The sequence below is a fragment of the Hemiscyllium ocellatum genome, chromosome 18 (genome assembly GCF_020745735.1).
Source record: "Hemiscyllium ocellatum isolate sHemOce1 chromosome 18, sHemOce1.pat.X.cur, whole genome shotgun sequence".
Lineage (NCBI taxonomy): Eukaryota > Metazoa > Chordata > Chondrichthyes > Orectolobiformes > Hemiscylliidae > Hemiscyllium > Hemiscyllium ocellatum.
In genome coordinates, this window is record NC_083418.1 from 32,689,052 (window position 1) to 32,714,131 (window position 25,080).

At 41.1% G+C, this 25,080-nt stretch overlaps 1 protein-coding gene across 1 annotated transcript in view; it reads left to right on the plus strand.

Annotated features, from left to right (window-relative positions):
• Window positions 1–12,318: 12,318 nt before the first annotated feature.
• LOC132824407 (acyl-CoA 6-desaturase-like) overlaps window positions 12,319–25,080 on the plus strand; it is a 53,958-nt gene continuing 41,196 nt past the window's right edge. The window contains exon 1 of the mRNA XM_060838840.1: window positions 12,319–12,580. Within this exon, the coding sequence (XP_060694823.1) occupies window positions 12,374–12,580 (207 nt within the window). The 5' untranslated portion in view covers window positions 12,319–12,373. The remainder of the gene's footprint in view (window positions 12,581–25,080) is intronic.

The window sequence follows — 25,080 nt, forward strand, 5'->3', positions numbered from 1 at the left end:
AAGTCATCACAATCAAATCGAATGATCATTTTCTGAAATTATGACGAGATAATTATCAAGATTAAGATCGCTCCTCCTTAACTCAGGGATGCTAAAAACTGAGCCACATTGTTTCAGTTAAGTGATGTTAGCATGAACCTCGGATCAGGGGCTTTCTAGTTTATGTGGCTGAGATATACTTGAGGTTACCAACCATGTAATTGCCCATGAAGTTAATTGCATAGTGCTTCCATAATTTCTATATTCCTCCCTAATTTCTCTTTCAGACAGACAATTTAAGTATAAATTTGTATAGTTTTGTGTCAGGTCATATTTAAGCCTGACTTTAATTGGCAACGTGACCATATCAAATTGTCAAAACATGAATATTATAGTCTGAAACTTTACCTTATTGGCCTTCTTGAAATCTGAAAATTATTGAAAACTCATGTTCCTTCCTGACTCCAACCTGGGTTGGTCCCATGTCTATGATGGTAACGCATTTAATTAGTGCTATTATTAGACTGGCCATGTATCATGACTGACCTCTATTAAATCAAACTTATAATTCAGGAAAAGAGTGAGAAGCAAATGAAGAGAGAATTGGATGACTGTTTGGTAAATGGAGTGAATGAAAGAGAAAAAAAGACATTCTATTGGTGTAGAATAACTGGATAGGAATTCTTAGCCTCAAGACATATACACAGAAGGACAAACTCAGTTTTATTTTATTAGTATATCAATAATTAATTTCTGACTGAATTTTACTGATGGTGATATCAGCACATAGATGTTAAGCACAACTCTGTATTTTGTCTATGTTTAATGATTGTTATATTAACAAATGCTATTTAAAAGCTTTAAATATTCATTTTCTAAAATTATCAATGTTTTCTAGAATTATGTAGATAAAACATGTTGAGTAGGACAAAACTACCACCAAAGCAAAAATAAGGTGTTTAGTTTTCAGGGATCAAGTTCTTTTCCTGTATCCATCTCATGACCATCCCAGAACATTGTCTGTATCACACTACTCATCCCCAAGCTCCAGTGTCTCACTTATTTAACATTGAATCTGAGGTTGCCATTTAGACTTACGTACCTTGTCCATGTACCCAATGCTTGTTGTGCTTCTTCATCTTATTTCTCATCAAGGGACATGGTAGCTGAAGATGAAAATAGGCATGTGTCGCCTTGTGCAATGGCAGACCAATTAGACCATTCTATTCCTCAAATAACATGCAGCCTACAATCACCCTTGTTCCTTTCAAGTCTTTTTTTTTGTCACCCAGCAGGTTATTCTCTGCCAGTGGTATAAGTTTACTGAAGTGTTTTAATGAGGTTTCTTTTTCAGTGGACCTTCACCAGGTGACTGCTGGTCTTGCTGCCCTAATGGCTCTTCTGTTTTGCTTGTTGATAGCAGCCCCAGTTTCTCCTGGTGTACATTAGACCCATCTGAGCACATCTACATTTTCAACCAGGCAAATCTGCTAGTAAATGTAAAAGAGCACAATGTATAACTGAATTGGTAATGTTTCTATTACAAAATTATCAACTGCTTGGTTTCCCGTGGCTTTGACTTCAGAGATTAAAAAAGTTATATTTTAACTTTATGTATAAATTCTCATTTTTTAAGCCCCTTTCATTTTATAAGACAGACTATAAACTATAAACAATGTTTCTGTTTTGAGTTACATGGTGTGATCCATGTCAAGAGAAACTTTCTAATGTAATAAATTACTGATTATTTCTGGAATTATACAAAGCTGCATATCCTTAAAACATAAGCCATCTTGTTATAAAAATTATAAATGATGTTTGTTTTGCTTGTTGTCTGTATAGGGTCTTATAAGTTCATTAGCTGCTGTTTAAGTGTGTTGGTGGGTTTGTGGGCTACCATGACGCCAAGAGGTCTGAGTAGTCTGGCAGTCTTTTCCGAGATGCCTTTGATGTAGGGTAAAGTGGCTAGGGTTTCTGGGCACGTTTTGTCTGCTTGTTTACGTTTGTTGCTGAGAAATTGGTGGACTGTGTTTATTGGGTACGCATTCTTTTTGAACATGCCATATAGGTAATTTTCTTCTGCTCTTCATAGTTCCTTGATGTTGCAGTGTGTGGTGGCTCATTGAAATAATGTCCTAATGTGGCTTCGTTTGTTGATGTTGGGATAATTGTTGAGTATTTGGTCCAAATGTGTTGTTTTTCTGTAGATGCTGGTTTCATTGATGACCATGTCTCCATGCAGCAAGACCTGGATAACAATCATGAATAGTTGGCATATGTTTTTGCCTTTAGTTTATTTCTCCTAGGTATAGTTAGGTATGACAGGGCATCTCAGAGCTCAAGGATGTACATCCTGTTTTATGTGGAATCTCCAAAACACTGCAATGTCCTGAAAAATGTCACATGCAGGGAGTGCTGTCAACTGAAGCAGTTCACGCTTAGGAATTTGGACCTTGATTAGCAGCTAGAACCATTGTGATGCATTTGTGAGGTAAACCCCTACTTGGATAACATGATTCAGGGCTGAAAATGTGTTGCTGGAAAATCGCAGCAGGTCAGGCAGCATCCAAGGAACAGGAAATTCGTCGTTTCGGGCATAAGCCCTTCAGACAGTAAGTACCAAATCTTCCTAGCCATATTAGAAATTAAAGACAGTAAGTACCAAATCTTCCTAGCCATATCAGAAATTAAAGACAGTAAGTACCAAAAACTTTCAATGTGTCGCTACCTACATTCCCTGCAATTAGACCTACCCCAGCTCAGGACAACACTCTCACAAACTTGCAAAGGACCTCTACTGTTCTTCATCCACAGAAGAATCCATACACTAAACAAACAGTTCTTCCTAGCCATATCAGAAATTAAAGACAGTAAGTACCAAAAACTTTCATGTACTTACCCCCACAGGCTTATGCCCGCAACGTCGAGTTTCCTGTTCCTTGGATGCTGCCTGACCTGCTGCGCTTTTCCAGCAACACATTTTCAGCTCTGATACTCCAGCATCTGCAGACCTCACTTTCTCCTCTAACATGATTCAGGCACTGATTACCTCCTAGCTAAGAGTGTGTAGGTGAAGGGGGAATGGATGACTTCCAGACAAAGAAGAAGGACCATGCAGGTTGTCCAGCAGTACCCTGAGTGGGTCTCATGGTCCAATCAGTATCTCATTCTGAATATTGATTAGGGAGATATCCAGAATCAAGTCCACGACATCATAGTTGTACAGCTGTAAAGGAGCAGCAAGAACAAAAATCAAGAACACATCAGTATTCAATAGTCAGAAGTGCAGGCAGATCTGTACAACCACAGGTGACACTGCCTGCTTGACACTAGGGTCTAGCTCTAGACTCCTCCACCCCAGGGAAAAGACTTTGTCTACTTATCCTATCCATGCCCCTCATGATTTTATAAACCTCTAGAAGGTCACCCCTCAGCCTCTGGTGGTCCAGGGAAACAGCCCTAGCCTATTCAACCTCTCCCTATAGCTCAAATCCTCCAACCCTGGCAACATCCTTGTAAATCTTTTGTGAAGCCTTTCGAGTTTCACAACATCTTTCCGATAGGAAAGAGACCAGAATTGCATGCAATATTCCAACAGTGGCCTAACCAATGTTCTGTACAGCCGCAATATGACCTGCTTTGGGCTGTGGGACGAAACTGGAGCACCCAGAGGAAACCCATGCAGACACAAGGAGAATGTGCAAACTCCATACAGACAGTTACCTGAGGCTAAAATCAAACCCAGGGCCCTCGTACTGTGAGGGAGCAGTGCTAATCACTCAGCCACCGTCCTGCCTCAGAAATACCTGGATAATCTGGACAGGTGCACCTTGAGATCTAGGGTCAGTGGCCTATAGAAAATGTTTACTAGTGCTGAAGAAGGGGATGTAAATTAAGTTAGCAGAGATATAGACAGTAGGATGTCATACTAAAAAGGAGATGAAGGTATATAAAAAGCATCAGAATGAACATATAGCATTCGAATTAGAAGTTATACAATATTATTTTGAAAAGATCAAAAAGAATTTGTATTGATACCTTAGCACATGACAATCCAAGCTTATACACTATTGTCCCCACAAAGAAATTATCCACAAAACCAGGAGCATCCCTTTTTAAGTGTGCACTGACAGAACATGAAAACTGGTCTATCTAATTTCAATAGACCAAACAGAGGTACACAGCCATAGAGAAGGAAGCATCAGTGATTATATGGAGAATGAATGATCTAGAGAGACTGAAATTTCAAATAGTGAAGGATGACAAGTCTTTGATGATATTATTGGTATTGAAATAAATCTCCAAAATGCCTCTACACATTCAAAGATTCAGACTTAGGCTTTTCCAATCTGACTTCCAGAAGGTTAAATTAAGTTACCTCATAAAAGGTTAAGTCATAATATAAGAACCAATTGTGTTGTGGTGGTATTTTGCATGGATCAAGTTGGCTGATGGGCAGAAAACAGTGTGTGAGAATAAGGGGCTCTTTTTCAGGTTGGCAAACTGTAACCAGTGGTGTTTCACAGGGATTAGTGCTCAAACGGCAACTGTTTACAGTTGACTTGAAGAAATGAAGTGAATGCACTGTGGCCAAATTTGCAAATGACACAAAATTAGGTGGAAAGGCAAGTTGAGAGGAGATAAAAACAGTCTACAGAAAGATATTGAAAGGTTAGGTGTTGGGCAAAAAAGGTGGCAAATAAATTATAATGTGGAAAAATGTGAAGTTATTCATTTTTGATGGAAGAACAAAAGAATAGTAAAACTGCAGAAAGCTGAAACACAGAGGGGTGGGAGGAGTGTTGTGGGGGTGGGTGGGGAGGGGGTGGAGGTGGTCCTTGTCCATGAAACAGAAAGATGACAACAGGTGCAACAGGTAATCAGGAAGACTAATGGAATGTTGGCTGGCTAGTGTTTGAAAAGATTTTTGAAAAGGTCATGGTGATTTCAGTGCTGGGAAATTGCTCAGTTGTCCAAAAAATAAATGGAATGTTTTTCATTATTTCAATGGAGTTGGAATATAAGTGTAGTGAAATCTTACTGCAATTGCTAAAGGTGTTGGTGAGACCACAGCTGGAGAACTGTAAGCAATTTTGGTCCCTTATTTAAGGAAAGTATTATTTCATTGGAGGCAGTTGAGAGAAGAGTCACTAGGATGACCTCTGGTACGCAGGGACTGTCATGTGAGCAAAGGTAAAACAAATTTGAGACTGCACTCACTGGAGTTCAGAAGAATGAGAGATCATCTCAATGAAACATATTCTTAAGGGGCTTGACATGGTTAATGCTGAAAGGAAGCTTCCCCTTATAGAAGAGTCTAGATCCAGAGGACATAGTCTCAGAATAAAGGGGCACCAATTTAAGGCTGAGACAAGAAGAATTTATTCTCTGAGGGCTATGAGCCTTTGGAACTCCTTGTCATTGAGATCTATGGAATAAGTCTTTGTATATATTTAAGAATAAGATACAGAGATTCTTGATCAGTTGAGGAATCAAGGGCTATGGGAAAAAGCAGGAAAGTGAATGTGAGGACTGCCACTTCAGCCACAATCCTATTGAATAGCAGAGCAAGCCAAAGGATCCAAACACGGTAGTCCTGTTCCTGCTTCTTATGATCAAAGATATAAGTCCAGGCTAAAAATACAATAAAGTATAAAATTGGGCTGTAATACAGATATCACAGAGATAAAACAAGTGAGAATCACATTAAACTTAAAAATGTTCAAAGAGGAAGTGAAATGGGAAATTGGAAGGGCAAAGAGAAAGTAGAAAAAAGACTGATTAACCAACACAAGAAGTAAACCAAATATATCTAATAGGAATATAAATAACAAAAGTGGTAAGAGGAGGTACCAAAAGAAAGTGTTATGTTGTATATGTGCAGAGGACAAGGCTGAGAGCTGTAGTTGTGGTGTTTGCAAAGGACTCAGTGAGACTCAGGTAATTCATAAAACTTTGAGGATTGAGTCCTGATTGATAGAGATTATTGGTGGAGAAGTGAAGAGTGTGTGGTTAATTAAACAGCAGGATCAGGCCCTGAAATAGAATATGCCATTTGAACATGAACTCACTTATCTTTACAACTTGCGTTGGATCCTTAATTTCTTTTCTGCACTGCAGCCTTGTCTTTGAAGTAATAGTTGAGGCATTGGTCTCTGCACCTTGTTGTTCAAATGTCTCCTGAACATCTACCTGGAGTGCCTCCTGTCTCCTGCAGATGCAAGATGTCCCTCCTTCCCTCCACCTCTTCCACCAATGCAGTGCATGTTGTCTCACAAGTTCCTCAAAGTATAACAGCACAGATTCAGTTTCTAAATAACTTGTGCCAATGCTTGAAGCTACAATTTCCTTAAGGAGGTGTAGGCTCACTATAAGTAGTGCAGCTACTCATTATATCAGGCCCCGTGCAGATTCCTGTAACCAATGGATAGCATTGTTTAATGTTGGCTACAATTGTAAAAAACTACGGGCAGCATATTTTTTTAAACGCTGATTGCAATGACAAGGAAACAGACATAAGTTAATCAAGCATCATGATCCCTATGCCCTTTCTCTGTGAGTGCCTAGTTCACCCTTCCCATGAAAATTTGTCATAATGTGCTGAACTGAGTTATTGCCAAATTCTCTATTCTAAAGCCAGCCATGCATATGAAAGAACCTCACTACACTGAAAGCGTACAACCATAATCTCATTATGTCTCAATTTTTATGTTGTGATGTCACCAAACAGTGCATACTATCATCACCCAATAGCTTGTTTAATATAATAGCTTGCATTCACTTCAAAAAACAATTCTCTGCTCCCTTGCAGTGTTTCAGTCTTACAAACTACTCCTATGGTTTTTGTTGGACTTTCCTCACTTTTTACTCTTTGGTTCAGACTTATTGTATCAGAAGCACTACATATATATTTCAGCATTTATTTCTGACTTCCAGTGACCAGCAAAGCAACAACATGGATAATAAGCAGCATTGGAAAATTCCTCTATCAGACAATCTACTAATCAGAACACAGTGATTATCTCAGCCATGTGAACCATGGTTTTCTTCTTCAGTGGAGGATTGATCCATTGTACTGTTTATGTGCTGACTTGCTCCAGCTATATTCTTTCTTATTATTACCATTGTGACAGATATGGCTGACTGCAACTCCCCTTCTCGAGATTTGCACTAGACAATGATCCTTGTCTGAGGACATTGTCATAGAATCCCTACAGTGTGAAAACAGGCCATTTGGCCCAACAAGTCCCCACTGACCCTCTGAAGAGTATCCCACCCAGATCCATTCCCTCCACTATTACTTTACATTTCTCTTGACTAATGCATCCAACCTACACATCCCTGGACATGATGGGCAATTTAGCATTGCCAATTCACCTAACCTGCAAACTTTTCAACTGTGGGAGGAAACCAGAGCACCTGGAGAAAACCCACACAGACACAGGGAGAGCCTGAAGCTGGAATCGAACCCAGGTCCCTGGGACTGTGAGGAGCAGTGCTAACCATTGAGCCACTGTGCCTTTTAATAAATTGACACATACAATTGCCTACCAAAAAACAAGAACTCCCTATCACCTGTACCGTGTTTCCATCTCTGATAATCTGAAATATCTGTAGCATATTTCATTCTTAGCAGTTTTGCCAAATTTCCAAGCTGGGGGATTTGTCTTGATTAGCTAACACTATGTGCCCCTGCTATGTCAAATCCACGCAATAGATTTATTACTTTGATTGAATCAGAGAATGAATCAATTGTTCAAACACTGACTCTCAACTTTGGTCAGTCGTTGAAGATTCTGCTACTGAAGGATTATGGCACAATTCGTGATCAAATGTTGAGAATGGATCTTGCAACAAAGTAACAAATCCTGAGTAGTATCTCTGTAAGAAATGTCATTAAATCACTACATCTAGGTTGAAGAAATCCCTACTGTTACCCTATCATCCCTTTGCAAGCAGTTCCATTATCATCCTTAATTACCCTCAATCCCTTCTCACCACACCCTCCCTTTACTCCCTTCATCATACTCACTCCCTCAACCCATTCTCTGCTCCATCTTCATGAACACCCACCCCCACACCCCTGACATTTCTGTGCCTCTTTCCTCTGTATCTGTCTGACACATTGATCAATCTATATCACAATTTCACTGTCACTGATACAAGAAAAAGTGAAGCACTCCACGTGCTGGAAGATGGAAAACACTAGAAATACTCAACTGATCTGGTGGGATGCCTGGAGAAAGAAACATTGTTAATGTTTCAAATAAATGACCTTTTGTCAGAACTGGAAAAGTTTAGAGATGTAACAGGTTTCATACGAGTAGGAGGATGAAGATAAAAACTGTCAGTAGGACAGCCAGCATGCAGTCCTTAGCACTATGGAACAGGCAGCTCTCTGAAGGGGGAAGAAGGATTCAAAACATATGGCAATAGACATGTTTTCAATAATTAGGGAAAGATTGTGTTCAGCAAATAGGAAGTTTCACAGAAGTGGGACATTCTGAACTGGAAGGAAAGGATATTTGAGAAGTATTTTTGATCCATGTTGGGGTCTGTACTATAGGGAGTGTAGGCATGGGGTCCTGTTTGGAAAGTGCTGGGAAATAGGCTCTAAAATGGAGAACAGGTTGATCATTTGTTAGCTTTGAAAAGCATCAAGAATATAGAGAAAAAGCAGGAAGGTGGCCCTGAAAAATAGGATCAGCTATTTTCATATTGAATGGCAGAGCAAGGTTGAAGGTCCAAATGTCCTACTTACTCCTGCTCCAAGGAAGGGTTATAATCTCTGGATTATTATCCTAGTCACACACAAATTCATACAAGGACAAATGATTACAGAGATGGGTGAAGGAGTGATATGAGAAAGAGGGGTCCCTGACACTGTTACTGGGGAAAGAAGGGGTTTTAGCATTGGGATGACATCCACCCAGTTAGCTGGTACCATGTCTGATTGGACAAGATAAATAAATTGGTCATAAAAATTTAAAATAGTAAATGGTGAATTGCTTAGATGAAAAGGTATAGTTAGTAAGTTTGCAGATGACTCCAAAATTGAAGGCATAGTGGATACCAAAGAAAGTTATCTCAGATTACCACAAAACCTAGATCAGATGGGTCAATGGGCTGAGGAGCGGTAGATGGAGTTTAATCCAGATAAAGGCGAGGTGCTGCATTTTGGGAAAGCAAATCTTAGCAGGACTTATACACTTAATGGGAAGGGCCTTGGGAATGTTACTGAACATAGAGACCTTGGAGTGCAGGTTCATAGCTCCTTGGAAGTGCAGTCACAGGTAGATAGGATAGTGAAGAAGGCATTTAGTATGCTTTGCTTTATTGGTCAGAGTATTGAGTACAGGAGTTGGGAGGTCATGTTGTGGCTGTGCAGGACATTGGTTAGGACGCTGTTGGAATTTTGTGTGCAATTCTGGTCTCCTTCCTAACGCAAGGATGTTGTGAAGCTTGAAAGGTTTCAGAAAAGATTTGGATGTTGCCAGGGTTGGAGGATTTGAGCTATGGGGAAAGGTTAAATATGCTGGGGCTGGTTTTCCTGGCTAACAGATTAGCAATATCTCTTTCTTAAATAGTACTTTGAAAACAAAAGAAATTGGAAAGGGTAACATTGGAAAATTGTGCTTTAGACATTAAAGGTAAAGAGAAAAACTAAACAATGATAATGAATAAAGTAGGGAAGAAGAATACAACAGATAAGGGAAAAGCATCTGGGCAGAAGAACAGATTAGGGTGGGTAGCTCAAATAAGACAAATGTGGCCTCAGTTCAGTCAGTGACAATCTTTTTAAATAGTGGGGCAGGTTCGAGAAACCAAATAGTCAATGTCTGTGCTCCTGGAACAATTTCCAAGGAGTGGAATGTAGTAAACATAATTCGAATTTTTAAGAAAGCAAATGGGGACATACAAACCAGTTACCTTAACAGAAGTAGTTAACAAAATCCATGTTAAGATGTGATAATGGTACACTTAGAAAATAATAATATGATCAATTGGAGTGAACATCTATTTAGGGAAACTATGTTTGACAGATCCATTACAAATTTTTTTTTGAGAGTGTAGCTGGTAAGATGGATGGGGCAATTATGCATTTGTATTTTCTAAAAGTATTTAATAAGGTGCCACATAAGACATTATTAAGCAAAATTAGGACTCAAAACTGGGACCAATATATTAGAATAGGTTGAGGAGTAGTTAATAGAAAACACGGTAGGGATACAAGGGAAATGTTCAATTTTGCGGGTTGTGATCAACAAGCACTACTGGATCATACAAGTCCTTCAAATATTTACAATCTATTTTAATAACTTGTGAGGTTACTGAGTGTTGTGTATCCAGATTTTACTAATACAAAGTTAATTAGGAAAGTGTGTGGTGTGGGAAATACATCGAGAGAGTAGAGAAATGTAGACAGGTTGGTTTGTGTGGGAAAGAACATATCCAGTGACATGTAAAGTGGCAAAGTGTGACATTTTTTGGGTTTTCTTTTAAAACAAAGAGCTTTTGATTAGTAAGAGAGTGGGAAATATTTGTATTCAGAAAGACCAGGGTGTGCATTACATGCAGGTATAGCCTTATAGTCTTAGCATTTTGTAGTATAACGTTTTCCTTTCCACTCCTTATAAACGGAGCCATTGTATATTAATAATCAATGAATGGAGTTGCTTCACTGAACTAATGTCTGCTCCATTTGCTTATTCATCAGTTGAATGATGACCTTCTAGGTTGCACTGTCAATACTGTACAGAGATAGAGCTGCATCTTTAAAGAGTAGAGTCTTGTGGATGAGACATTAAACAATGTTGTAACAGTGGTACACTTGAAAGTGGAGCAGGAAACAAGTGCCAACACTTTGCACTGAGCATCAAAAACAATCTTTGTTTTTCTTTTGTGGAATGTTGCTTGTGAATCTTCATAAAACAACCATTGTTTTTGAAAGTAACGCATCAGATGTGGAATGTAGGGAGATAAGGTGCTATATTTCAATCCACTAGCCATACTGATAAGTATCGCTCTTCAAATCTGATCAAGTCATAGAATCCCTACAGTGTGGAAGCAGGCCATTTGGCCCATCAACTCCACACTGATTGTCTCAAGAGCATCCCAAAATTAGAGTGGTGCTGGAAAAGCACAGCAGGTCAGGCAGCATCGGAGGATCAGGAAAATTGGCGTTTCGGGCAAAAGCCTTTCATAAGAATTCCTGATGAAGGACTTTTGCCTGAAACTTCGATTTTCCTGCTCCTCGGACGCTGCCTGTCCTGCTGTGCTTTTCCAGCACCACTCTAATCTCCGGCAGCTGCAGTACCCACTTCTGCCTTGAACAGCATCCCACCCAATCCTTATACCCCTGCATTTCCCATGGCTAATCCACCTAGCCTGCACACCCTGGATTGTGGGAGGAAACCCACACAAACACGGGAAGAATTTGTAAACTCCACGCAGACAATCGCCCGAAGATGGAATCGAACCAGGGTCCCCAGCGCTTGAGGGAGCAGAGCGAACCAGTGAGCCACCGAAAGGAGAAAAGAAGCCAATATATTTAAAAGCGCCGAAAGAAATACCCATGCTGTAAATCAGAAACGAAAACAGAAGTTGCTGGATAAGCTCAGCAGGTCTGATAGCATTTGTACAGTGATACAGTTCTGAGCAAGTGCCACCGTTTCTGAAACGATAACTCTGATTTCTCTGCACAGATGCTGCCGGACCTGCTGAGTTTTTCCAGCAACTTCTGTTTATGTTTAAAATCGCAGTCCCTCGTCAAAATATTAGCAAGTTCAAAACAACTTGAACGAGCAACCTTCTCTGATTTTTTTTTCAGAGTCTTGTGCTGCATTAAGCTGACCAGGAGGTGATCGGGAGCCCCCGAGGGAGCAGGGTTTACAATCCGGGAGTAGAGAGGATGGTGCAGGCGGGCAGGAGTTTCCGAGTCCTGTTTGGTGCGGGAACGATGGATTAGAATAGGCGGCAAAGCAGCTGGGTGCCAGCGAGCTGGAGGAATTATCGGTGAGATTCTGAATTCAGTGCCGCGAGTCTAACAGAGCGCGAAGGGACTGGCTCACAGAAGTTGGCAATGAGTCCATTTCGGGAATCAAACTCCCAGGCGTTTTGGCCGCAGCCCCATCGGACTGAGGTTGTCATGAACGCTTTTATGAAAGGATCAGCCCCCATACCGTTCGAAAGATCCGGATTGAACCAATGCTTGCCGTCGAGGGCAGCGGCAGAGCTACTTGATTGGTGCAAAAACTCTGCTGATCTCCTAGGATACAGCATCGTATTAATGGTTAATTCTTGTAGGATCTTGCTGGGCGGGCTGGAAATATAAGATGAACTGCTAAAGCCAAGAGGGCAGGTAGAGGGAGAGAAGAACGTGAAGGAAGGAGAGATGGGGAAAGGAGGAGAGAAGGGGGAGGAAGAAGGGGGCTGTGAGAAAATGTTAACGCATTACACTTGGGAAGAGATTCAGAAGCACAATAGCAAGACGGACAAGTGGCTTGTGATTGATAGGAAAGTGTATAACGTGACTAACTGGGCCCTAAAGCACCCCGGAGGGAAACGGGTTATCAGTCACTTTGCCGGAGAGGACGCCACGGTAAGGAAATCACCTTTAAACAACAATTCAACCCAACAGCTCGATTGCCCGCTTGCATTCGCTCAGAGAGCGCAGGCTGTATGTGAAGTCAGAATGCACTCATGTACGGATGCATTTCCCGTGCTCTGTTGCTGTTCTTTGTGATCTGTTATCTATAGATGTGAGCTTTGGAATACTCCTCGCTATTGCTATTCACCATTCACAGGGCATCTCCAAGACCCGTATCTTCCCCGGCGCAAATGGTCTTGCGCGAATTTTTTTTTGGTGGAAAATCTTGATCTTTAAGGTGCGGAAGCAACCCCTGGTTTCTTGGCAGAAGACCGAGGTTACTCGAGTTCAGGGATCGGGAGTTACTTGCGGTCAGATGAATATGGGCCATCACTCTTGATGGAAATGCAATCCTCCCAGCCCGGGAACTGCCCATAGTCACACTCTTGGCGAGATCTAGATTAGAATTATAAAATTGCTAAATAATAAAAAAAGGATACTGGTGAGAACTGGATAAGTATAATTCAGACTGAGCCAGAGATCGTCGAGTTTTTTTGTAGAAAACGAAGACTAAGCACAATTAGATGGGTCACTGATCAGTTTTCAGAAAGAGTGCTTGAACTAATGAATTACAATTTCCAAAATACCGATACTTCACGATGAATCCAGGTATACAGTTTAAAAAAAATGATTTTCTCAATCATCATTAAGCAGCAACATCATTAATACATACAATCCAATCCAATCTCCAAAACACTCCTGAAGATCCTAGAACCTCAATAAAAACAAAACCTGACTAATTTGGACATAGTAAATGTATTGATGTTGATGAGTACAATACAAATGATTTGGTCTTCAATTCAAATTTGTGTTTTCATGCTAAAATATATTTGCATAATTAAATCTTCCAAGGGTTACTGTATTAATAATCAATATTCATTCAGAATCAATTGCAAATAACCAAGACACACTTTCCAACTCCAACCAATTTCCGTAATTATTGTCTCTCCTCCCTTGAAAGAACTATTCTTTTGCAGGTTACAGTGGTGCTTGTCAGGCGGCCATCTTCACATAACTGAGGGACTATGTGTGTCAGTGAGCTGTTTGGTTGTGGGGAACAGTACATTGTAGCCAACGTGAACTAAGGTAGTCTGTACATGCCTGCAGCAAGACCTTGATAACGTTCAGTTTCAGCCGAGTGCCAGGCAATCATCATCTCCAACAAGGAAAGTCTCATCACCTTGCATTGATATACAATGGTACATGCAGTTGCTGGATACTCCATCATCAACATCCTAAGGGTTATTATTGACCAGTGAATAAACTGGACCAACCCTTAAGCAATGTGGCTACAGGAGAAAATCAGAGCCTTGAACTTGTGCAGAGAGTAACTCACCTCCTGACTCCCAAAGACATTTCACTATCTACAGGGCCCAAATGAGGAGTATGGATTATTCATTTGCTTGGATTAGTGAAAATTTAACAGCACCCCAGGGCTCAACACCAGGAGCTCAGTTGATAAGATCCCTAGCTGCTATTTTAAATGTCCATTTTCTATACCACTGTGCATAGCATTTGCAAAGTATGCCATTATTAGCAATGCTCACATTCTGTTAATGAATAAAATAAAGAATGGACTCTCTAGTCTGGAACTGGACATTTATCAGAATTTAGAATTCTTTGATGTTAATTTTGAGCTCAAAATTTTGGTACAATATTGCATCTGGTAACTAACAATGTTTGGTTGAATAATCCTATGATGCAATGCGCTTAAGGGTGAGGGAGTTCAAATATCAACTAAAACTAATCCAAATACGATGCACAATTTCAAAGAACTGAGAGATTCCCATTCTACCCTTAGTGTGTACTGAATAATTTCATCTCCGCAGTTGATCTCAGTGCACTAAACTAAGGAAGAGCATAAAATAAGAAGGAATTCCTGATACATCTGTTCACTATTCAGAGACATGTTTTAGAAAGTGTGTATGCATGCAATGGATCGACTCTTGTGGTGCAGTAGTACTGCCCCTACCTCTGAGTCAGGTAGCCTGGGTTCAAGTCCCACCAATTGCAATAACATCTTTGATTAGGTTGATTTGAAAAATCTATGAATGAAGGGTGAGAACAGGATTGTGTTTGCTTCAGTACTCTCCTGAGGTTGAATTGCATTCTAAATGGGATCATATGGGAAGAATAGAGACTTGGCTGAGGTTCTGGTGGGAATCATCTATGGAACTGTACAAGAGCATGAAACAACCCACTTGAGGGAAAATAGGATATAATATTGGCAACAATTCAGTAGGTAAAGTACACATACTGGATGTTGATTTTCTAGTAGTTGAGTTAAATCCATTTGACTTTCCTTGATTTGCTACGAGTGGACCAGCAATGGGTCCCTCACCATCAACATTGCAGTGGTAGTAACTTGACTAAATTATATTGTAACAATCTCTCTAGTCTTAATGAATGGTTTTTATTTCTAAGCTCTTCTCAATAGATTTGGTAAATGGTAAACTCAGCATGGCTGTTAAGAAAATCTGAGCCGAAAATGTGCTGCTGGAAAAGCGCAGCAGGCCAGGCAGCATCCAAGGAGCAGGAGAATCAATGTTTCGGGTGTGAGCCCTTCTTCAGGAATGAGGAAAGTGTGCCAAGCAGGCTAAGATAAAAGGTAGGGAGGAGGGACTTGGGGGACGGGCGTTGGAAATGCGATAGGTGGAAGGAGGTTAAGGTGAGGGTGATAAGTTGAGGGTGATAGGCCGGAGTGTGGATGGGGGCAGAGAGGTCAAGAAGAAGATTGCAAGTTAGGAAGGTGGTGCTGAGTTTGAGGGTTGGGACTGAGACAAGTGGAGGGAGGGGAAATGAGGAAACTGGAGAAATCTGAGTTCATCCCTTGTGGTTGGAGGGTTCCTAGGCGGATGGTGAGGTTCCCTTGTGGTTGGAGGGTTCCGAATCCTGTTAAGAAAATCTGCCCTGTGTTGAGATAGCTCATTGCAATGGAAGCAGCAAAAGGGATGATTCAGCTCACAGAACCAGAAAATCTTACTGCAGAAGGCCATTTGGCCTGTTGTGCCTTTTCTGACTCTGAAGGACCAGTTCAGTTTGTCCTATTTCCAAACCTTTTCTCCACAATGCTGTAAACTAGTCTGCTACAAATAGATGTCAAAATACATTTTGACTAGTAACTAAGGAGTCTGATTCCACCACAATTTAAGGTAATATGTTGCATATCTTAGCAATCTTCTCTTCAGAGATTTCTTCTCATATACCTCTAATTCTTTTTGCCAATTATTTTCAATTTGTAGTTTATGGATGCTGGTCCACTTGCTAGATGATTTTCACTCCTTTTTGCTGTACCAAAACTTCTGCTTGTAATTTTAACATATCTAATCCTCCCATTAACCTTCTCAATCTGTGCACATAGCTGAACGCACTCAGTTTGCAGTGTGGCAGAGTCGAGACAATAGTTTTTAAAAACCAAAAGCACGGCGGATGCTGGAAATCAGAAACAAAAACAGAAGTTGCTGGAAAAGCTCAGCTTGTCAGGTAGCATCTGTAGAGAGAAATTAGAGTTATGTTTCAGGTTGAGTCATCTTTCCTCAGGAGACAGTTTGCTGGATTAGAAGTCAAAGCAGAAAAATAATATTTCAGTAATATTTTGGCCATGTCCCATGTGGAGTACTGAAGTCAGTTTTGGGGACAGAACTTCAAGAAAAATAAATTTGACTTTAGAAGGAGTACAGTGCAGAGTCACCAGAATTATATAAGTTGGATAAATTATGAAGCAAGTTTCATATAATTGACTTGCATTCCTTTCCATTTAGAAAGGTAAAGGTTGATTTAATCAACATGTTTAAAATGTTAAATATCTATCTGGTGGGGCATCCAAAGCAAGAGTGTATAATCTTAAAATTCAAGTTAGGCCGAACAGATGAAATTGGGAACCATTTTTCACACATGACATTGTGGAACACAGTCTTCCAAAAGGTCTTGGATACCGGTGAATTGAAATTTTTAATACTGAGATTGATAGTTCTTTTAAAATGATGAAATAAAGGCATGTGAGAGATCAGCTGTAATCTGATTGGCCAATTGAATAGATTTGAAAGCCTAAAGAGCCTACTTCACGTCCTGTCTTCCTGTAGTGATTGAGAGAGACTCTTAGCTGATTTTTCTTTTCTCTCTCCGTAGTGTATCCAGTTAAGTTGGTAGTTCAGGGAAAGGCAATAAAGTGAACCCGGACATTTTCCTGGTCTGTATAAATCAACTACAGGAAGCTTTTATCAGCTGAGCATTCTTGGAGAGGTGTTTTCACTTTGAGCAATGGTATTGTTGGCCAAGGAGGAAAACAGGAATTAAACCTATAATTAAGAGATTGATTTGAGAAAAGTAACCAGTTATTTTGTGCATTGAGCATTACCACATGCTACATGGCATATTGATATAAAGTTTGCACACACTGAATCCTTTGGGCACACAAATGAGTTCTAAGTGAGCAGAGTTTATGCTCTGGTAGCAGAGCCATAGTAACAGAACGTGAGCAGAGGAAGGAAGTGGAGGAGACTCTAGAGGATTAGATATTTTCTGGTCAGAGAAATGCAGTGTTCACATAATAACATTGTTTGTACTTTAAATCAACAGCTCTAATTAATCACCCAGACTCACCTAATTTCATAATTGCTAATCAAGACAGACAAACTTACATTGCTTATTGCCAATGGTTCGGTCTGCTATGACCTGGTTTAAACAATGCTGAAGAACAGAACATTTTGTCAAAGCTTTTTGCCTTGCATTCATCAGAACAATTTACAAGAAAACCATGCATTGACCTGATGAATGCAAGTCAAGAAGCTTCAACCAATTGCATTTTTGTTTGTTTTGACAATACTCAAGTTCTCTACCGCCAAATATTAATTGGTTTAAAAAAATCCTGCACTGCAAATTACAATTTTTAAGGGATGATTGGGAAGGGGAGAATATTGGCCTCATAATTAAGTAAAATAAACCTCCTGTGATGTTTTGCATGTTAAGTTAAAGGACACGTTGTTTCATTTAAGGATAAGCATGTTACATAATGCATTATGATTTCTGGTCAGTCTGTATCTCTTAGACCACAATGTATCATGAAGTAAACAGCTGTTCAGACCAATTGGCTCGTAGTTGCTTGGTAAAGAAAGATGCTTAAATTGGAAAAGGGTTCAATTTCACTCTCTTAAGTCAGAAGCACCTGGCATCTAGTTACTGGCTTTTTGTTTCTATTGTTTCTGTTAGAGTGTGATATCTGGACTGTCATGAACAAACCGTGAAGCAGATGTTGTATATTAGACGTTGAAATGTTCAAGCCACTAAACAGAATTTCATCAGTCAACATTTTGATATCCATATTTTGGGACATAATAATTGATTATCTGTCTAAAACCTAATATATCAATCTATAATGTGGACTTAAAATGTTGACTTAGGTGGGTTTTAGTGAATGTGGTTTAAAATCTGGTTTAACTGCACATGTTTGTACAATGATAAAATCACACTGTATTAGCAAAGGATTAGTTGATAAACTAGAAATCCAATCAGATAAAAAAGTTCATTCATATGTTGAGAAATCAATATTATAATGCTTTCATGTGTGATAAATGTTAGCTGTATTAATAAATATCTTACATGCATTAAACACTCATAGTCAGCAATGCATGGATCCTATACTGTAAGGAAGCTTTCACTAAAGTAATACAGTCCATCCTCATCATCTCTTTGTTTATAATGTAGTATCATTAAGTTCCATACTGTTTTTGCGAATGGGTTTCATTGTTTGCCATTACTTAAGCAGTAAATAATGTGTGAATTTATTAAAATATTCGTGAATTTGCCTGAAATTACATCAAACTTTAAAGAAAAATAACTATAAAGGGGGGAAACTTTAGACAAATTACTAGATGAATCTATATATTATACACAAATAAATGTGAGAAAGCGAGAACCAGTAGCCCATCAAGTCTTATTCATATTAATGATGCATGAATAATCATGACCAGATACTTGCTACCTTCTCCTCATCCCCAGCAGCCACAGAATGTCCTGGAGAGAATATAAGAAAGAACAAATAGAATGGAATCAAAGTGGAGAAAAATATATATGTCTGATCACTCCCCGCACCTCCAACATCAAGAAATGAAAATCATCCAGGCGACCACATTGATCACTTGTACATTAATTGTTAGATCACTTCCCTTCTATGTGAGGTCCGCTCCAAGCAAGAACTGACTCAGTTACCTCTTAAAGGCTCACCTACTGCATGAGCCAACAACAAATTTCAGAACTGAACTGTTCTCTGTGAAAAGAAGAATGGCATGGATTAAATGCATGACCTGGGCCAATACAATCTGATCAGTGAAATAATATCTCAAAAGGTTCATGGTCTACCCTTTTTATAAATATCTACCTCTGTCAGCTTGCCTCTATGATTGTAGTTGAAAATGTGTTGCTGGTTAAAGTACAGCAGGTCAGGCAGCATCCAAGGAATAGGAAATTCGACGTTTCGGGCACAAGCCCTTCATCAGGAATGAGGAGAGGGTGGCAGGCAGGTTAAGATAAAAGGTAGGGAGGAGGGACTTGGGGGAGGGGCGATGGAGATGTGATAGGTGGAAGGAGGTCAAGGTGAGGGTGATAGGCCGGAGTGGGGTGGGGGCGGAGAGGTTAGGAAGAAGATTGCAGGTTAGGAGGACGGTGCTGAGTTGAGGGAACCGACTGAGACAAGGTGGGGGGAGGGGAAATGAGGAAACTGGAGAAATCCGAGTTCATCCCTTGTGGTTGGAGGGTTCCCAGGCGGAAGATGAGGCGCTCTTCCTCCGACCGTCGTGTTGTTATGTTTTGCCGGTGGAGGAGTCCAAGGACCTGCATGTCCTCGGTGGAGTGGGAGGGAGAGTTAAAGTGTTGAGCCACGGGGTGGTTGGGTTGGTTGGTCCGGGCGTCCCTGAGGTGTTGTCTGAAGCGTTCTGCAAGTAAGCGGCCCGTCTCCCCAATGTAGAGGAGGCCACATCGGGTGCAGCGGATGCAGTAGATGATGTGTGTGGAGGTACAGGTGAACTTGTGGCGGATTTGGAAGGATCCCTTGGGGCCTTGGAGGGATGTGAGGGAGGAGGTGTGGGCTCAAGTTTTACATTTCCTGCGGTTGCAGGGGAAGGTGCCGGGAGTGGAGGTTGGGTTGGTGGGGGGTGTGGACCTGACGAGGGAGTCACGAAGGGAGTGGTCTTTGTGGAACGCTGATAGGGGAGGGGAGGGAAATATATCCCTGGTGGTGGGGTCCGTTTGGAGGTGGCGGAAATGACGGCGGATGATACGCTGTATACGGAGGTTGGTGAGGTGGTAGGTGAGAACCAGTGGGGTTCTGTCTTGGTGGCGGTTGGAGGGGCGGGGCTCAAGGGCGGAGGAGCGGGAAGTGAAGGAGATGCGGTGGAGGGCATCGTCGACCACGTTTGGGGGGAATCTGCGGTCCTTGAAGAAGGAGGCCATCTGGGCTGTGCGGTGTTGGAACTGGTCCTCCTGGGAGCAGATGCGGCGGAGACGAAGGAATTGGGAATATGGGATGGAGTTTTTACAGGGGGCAGGGTGGGAGGAGGTGTAGTCCAGATAGCTGTGGGAGTCAGTCAGTTTATAGTAGATGTCTGTGTTGAGTCGGTCGCCTGAGATAGAAATGGAAAGGTCTAGGAAGGGGAGGGAGGAGTCTGAGACAGTCCAGGTGAATTTGAGGTCGGGATGGAAGGTGTTAGTAAAGTTGATGAACTGTTCAACCTCCTCGTGGGAGCACGAGGCAGCGCCGATACAGTCATCGATGTAGCGGAGGAAAAGGTGGGGGGTGGTGCCAGTGTAGTTGCAGAAGATGGACTGTTCCACATATCCTACGAAGAGACAGGCATAGCTGGGGCCCATGCGGGTGCCCATGGCAACTCCTTTAGTTTGGAGGAAGTGGGAGGATTGAAAAGAGAAGTTATTCAGGGTGAGGACCAGTTCAGTCAGTCGAAGGAGGGTGTCAGTGGAAGGGTACTGGTTGGTGCGGCGGGAAAGGAAGAAGCGGAGGGCTTTGAGTCCTTCGTGATGGGGGATGCCTTTAGTTTGGAGGAAGTGGGAGGATTGAAACCTTTAGTTTGGAGGAAGTGGGAGGATTGAAACCTTTAGTTTGGAGGAAGCTATGATTGTACTTCACTTTAACACAATGATGTTGTGTTTTCATTGTACCTTTGTTTATGGGCATATTAATGATAGAAAAAGTTGCATGTAAACCTGTCATGTTGTATTGGCATAATTTGGCCTCTTAATGGCTCTGAGCATTCTTTCTATTCATGACCAGAGCCTCCATTTAAAATGTTGTATCTTCTCCAGAAAAAAAAACTTACTGCTTAGAAATCTCTGTTATGCTTCTTTATTCAAAATTTCTAATTCTTCGTGTTGCCCTGTCTCTTTTTTTTCTCTATAATCCAACAAATCTTTCATTCCCTTACCTGCTTCTTTCTGCTGTCCATCACAGTCCCACACTGAACACCACCCCTCCAAACTCATTCTTCGAAAGCCCTAACACCCATGCTTTTGTCAGCATCACCCCAGCTCGCATGCCAAGAATCTCCTTTCTCAATGTTCTCATACTCAGTCAGTGCCAAAGCTCTATCCATGGCCCCAGGATTACTCAATCAATATTAACAACTCATTCCCTATTTCTGGAAATTGGCACAGACAGCTCCTACATCCTGCTTTCCAGGAACATTTTGCCACAGGACCACCCTCTTAAAAAAAGTGAGAAAAAAATTAATTACATAATTAAACATACATATGCAAATGATTACTGACTCGTTACTAATCCAGTTTTATATGAACATGCATGGAATAATGGAATTTGAGCTTGACAATATTAACACATCAGTTCTTTATTAAAATCAAAACTTGACTTATTTCAATTATCATTAAACCAGTTGCGATGATAAATTACAAGAACTATAGATACATGACTCATATTAAGCAGCAGAATAAGAGATAAATCTTACCTATTATGTTTAACTCAAATGATTATCGTGTAACTGAACATGGAGAGAAAACAGTAGGAAGAAATTTGTCTTTAATTGAAGTAGCAGTGCAGCCAAGGAGATGTGATGAAGGACATAAAGTGCAAATGTGACTTATTTATTGTTTCTTGTGGATGTTAACAGCACATGTAAAGTTTCCATTGCTCAAAAAATTCTGTATTGTTCCTGGAAAAATTGATTATATCAAGAATGTGTTATCCATTTTTAGAGACTCTTAATTGCTTTACAAATGTTTTCATTGGCTGCTAGTATCTCTCTTGCACTCCAGCACTTCCATTAGCTCAGTGTATCCTGTGACTCAGTGTGAGCATTACCATAAAGCTACCATATCACTGTCAGCTATGTTGGCAAAACCCATTGCCTGGACTGCAGCACTGACCTCACTGCGGGAAATTAGATGAAGTGGTGTAAAATGGCACTAATTCAATTTTTATAGCCTTGATACATTTGTGAATTAGGGATTGAGAGATACCACACAGGTGCCCAGTTGATGTTTGGAAGCAACCATTGCATTAGTCCAGCTGTCTTGATGACCACTGGGATAGGATGGCCATTCACCCTCCAAGTTCCAGGTCCTGCTGCAGCAGATGGCTAAGCTCTGTGGTGACATCCTGTGACATCCGCAGTCTGTGGTGTGCTGCACTTTGCTCACCTGGAGGAAATAGCATTGAGGATGATTGACTCTGTGACTCGGGTACTCCCTGTGCACTATTAGGGGATCTTCAGCTGTGATGTCTTCATGCAGAGGATGTTTGGCAGCGACTGAAGGTTGCTGCTGGTCCTGGGCTTGCTGCTGCATTTCTCTGTGCCTTCGTGGTACCGTGACCACAGAGACAATGACCCCTGACTGAGGCTGGATCCATTGGTCACAGTTCCAATGAACCTGAATATCAGAAACAAAGCAACTCCTTAGTAATGTGAGCAATCAACATTCATATCACAAATGGTTTATTCTTGACCTGCATGCAGTGGCACATGAGGACTCCAAAAGGAGGGCTATGGAATGCCTTTACATGGACCTTTGATGTAGAGACGTTGTTCCAATGACTACAGCAGAAATCATGTCAAGTAAATACGTTAGGCGCTGAATGATTTCTGACATCTTGTCATCCCATCCACATTCCATTTTCACAGAACAAAGGCATACATTATATAAAGCATGTTGGCGAATACTTACAGTTTAAGATGAGAGGAAATCAGCACTGTTCCCTCATTCAGCCTTTGAGGTCTTGAGTTGTTCTTGTGAATTCTGGCCTGCAGGCCTTTAGTGTTGTCAGTGAGTACTTCTCCTTCACAGAGATGACTGTGATTAACCAGTGGCATAGGGAAGATTACTTATGAGTAAGATTTGGATCCCACATGGTTGGACACTGCATACATTTTGCATATGGGTTACTGACTTCAATTTGAACTGTGAATGTACCTGATTAGTCCAATTACCACATTGTGGGCTCACACGGAAATAAGCATTCTGCCCACTCGGTATGTGGTGGCAGCCATTTCCATTTTCACTCCACAATTAAGAATCACATGAGCGTGGAAAACAATGCAGGTTGTGATTGGCTTAGAAAGCCACCTGGTTAGCCTGGTGATCAAAGCCACCCCACTCCCGCCAAGTTCCTTTCTTCCTTACATGCCCTGTCAAACCATCAGTTCTGAACTTCCACACATTCCCACAAAGATGTATGAATCATGACTTCATCTCCAACATTACACTTTGAACCCCCTTTACAGCTGAGTCGCATGAACTAGCCAGACCTACAGGATTGACTGTGGCTCACTCTCTGGACTGTAGACACCTGGGTCCCCTGACCCTGACATTCCCAAATGGCCAACTGACTATGTCCAACTGCTGAACTGATTTTGGAGGCTGTCCTTGACTTACTGTGCTGTGGTTACCTGACTGAAGGATGTCTCTCTTGATTGAGAACTATTACACTCAGACTTTGAAACATGGCTGCTTGAATGAAGCACATACAGTATGTTTGCCATATAAGCTTCTGTCACATGGTGCAAATGTAACTTTGAAGCAAGGTGATGTAAACAACACGTTCATCCCCTGAATTGATCACTGCTGACAATCACGCAAAACTGTTTAGCTTTGTGTCAGTGCTAAAAGGCAAGACAAGACAGAAATGCTATGAGCCTTTAATGCCTTGGAGAATCGGAATTTTACTTATTGATGTCAAAAATCTCCTTTCTGTTGATCTCACTATACTTATCCAATTGACTCACCATTATGCACAGCGTTCAATTTGTTCTTTAATAAATCAGAAAGGCAGACAAAATAGCTTCAAATTGATTTCAGAAGTCAAGTTGAGAAATAAACTGATCTAACCTTTAATTAATATGAATGAAGCAAGGAAACTCTAACCTTTAAAATTATGCATTAAACTGCAGATAGCTACATTTCACTAGCTAAAGTTTTAAGAATTTGTTGGTCCATCCTTAGTTGCCTTTGAAGTTTATACTAAGCTGCCGAGAGCCACAGGCAAACCCACAATGCTGTTTGAAATAGCATTTCAGGATTTTGATCCAGCGACAGTAAAGGAACAGCACTATGTTTCCAAGTCAGGATGGTGAGTGGCTTGCAGAGGAATTTTCAGGTGGAGGTGTTCCCTTGTAACTGCTATCCTTTTTCTAGATGGCAGTGGTCCTGGGTTTGGAAAGTGTTGTCAAAGAAGCCTTGATGAATTTCTACAGTGCATCTTGTAGATGGTACACATTGTCGCTCCTGAATGTTGGTGATGGAAAGAGTGAATGTTTAAGGATGTGATGCCAATCAAATGGGCTCCTGGATAATGTCATGCTCCTTGAGTGGTAATGGAGCTGCGCTCACCCAGGCAAGTGGTGAGTATTTCATCACATTCCTGACTTGTGCCATGTAGATAGTGGACAGGCTTTGGAGAATCAGGAGGCATAATTCCTGGCCACTGACATGTTTTTGTAACAACAGTATTGAAATGCCTAGTCCAGTTCAGTTACTGGTCAGTGGTAATCCCCACGATGTTGATAGTGGGAGGTTCACCTGTGGTAATGTGGCTGAATGTCAAAGAAGATGTTTCAATTCTGACTTGTTGGAGATGATCATTCCCTGGCACTTGTGTGATGCAAATGGCACTTGCCACTTATCAGCCCAAGCCTGATTCTTATCCAGGTCGTGCTGTGTATAGACATGGATTGCTTCAACAGCTAAGGAGTCACGAATGGTCCTGTGCATTGTGCAAACATTGGCAAACATCCCACTCCTGACCTTATGGTGAAGCAGCTGAGGATGGTCGGGCCTTGGACACCTCTCTGAGGAATGCATTGCAGCGGTATCCTGGGACTGAGATAATCTCCAACAACTACAACTATCTTCTTTTGTGCATGGTATGACTTCAACCTAGGACATGGTGCTCTGTAATGCTCCAATCCTTTATAAAACTAGAACCATGAGCAGTG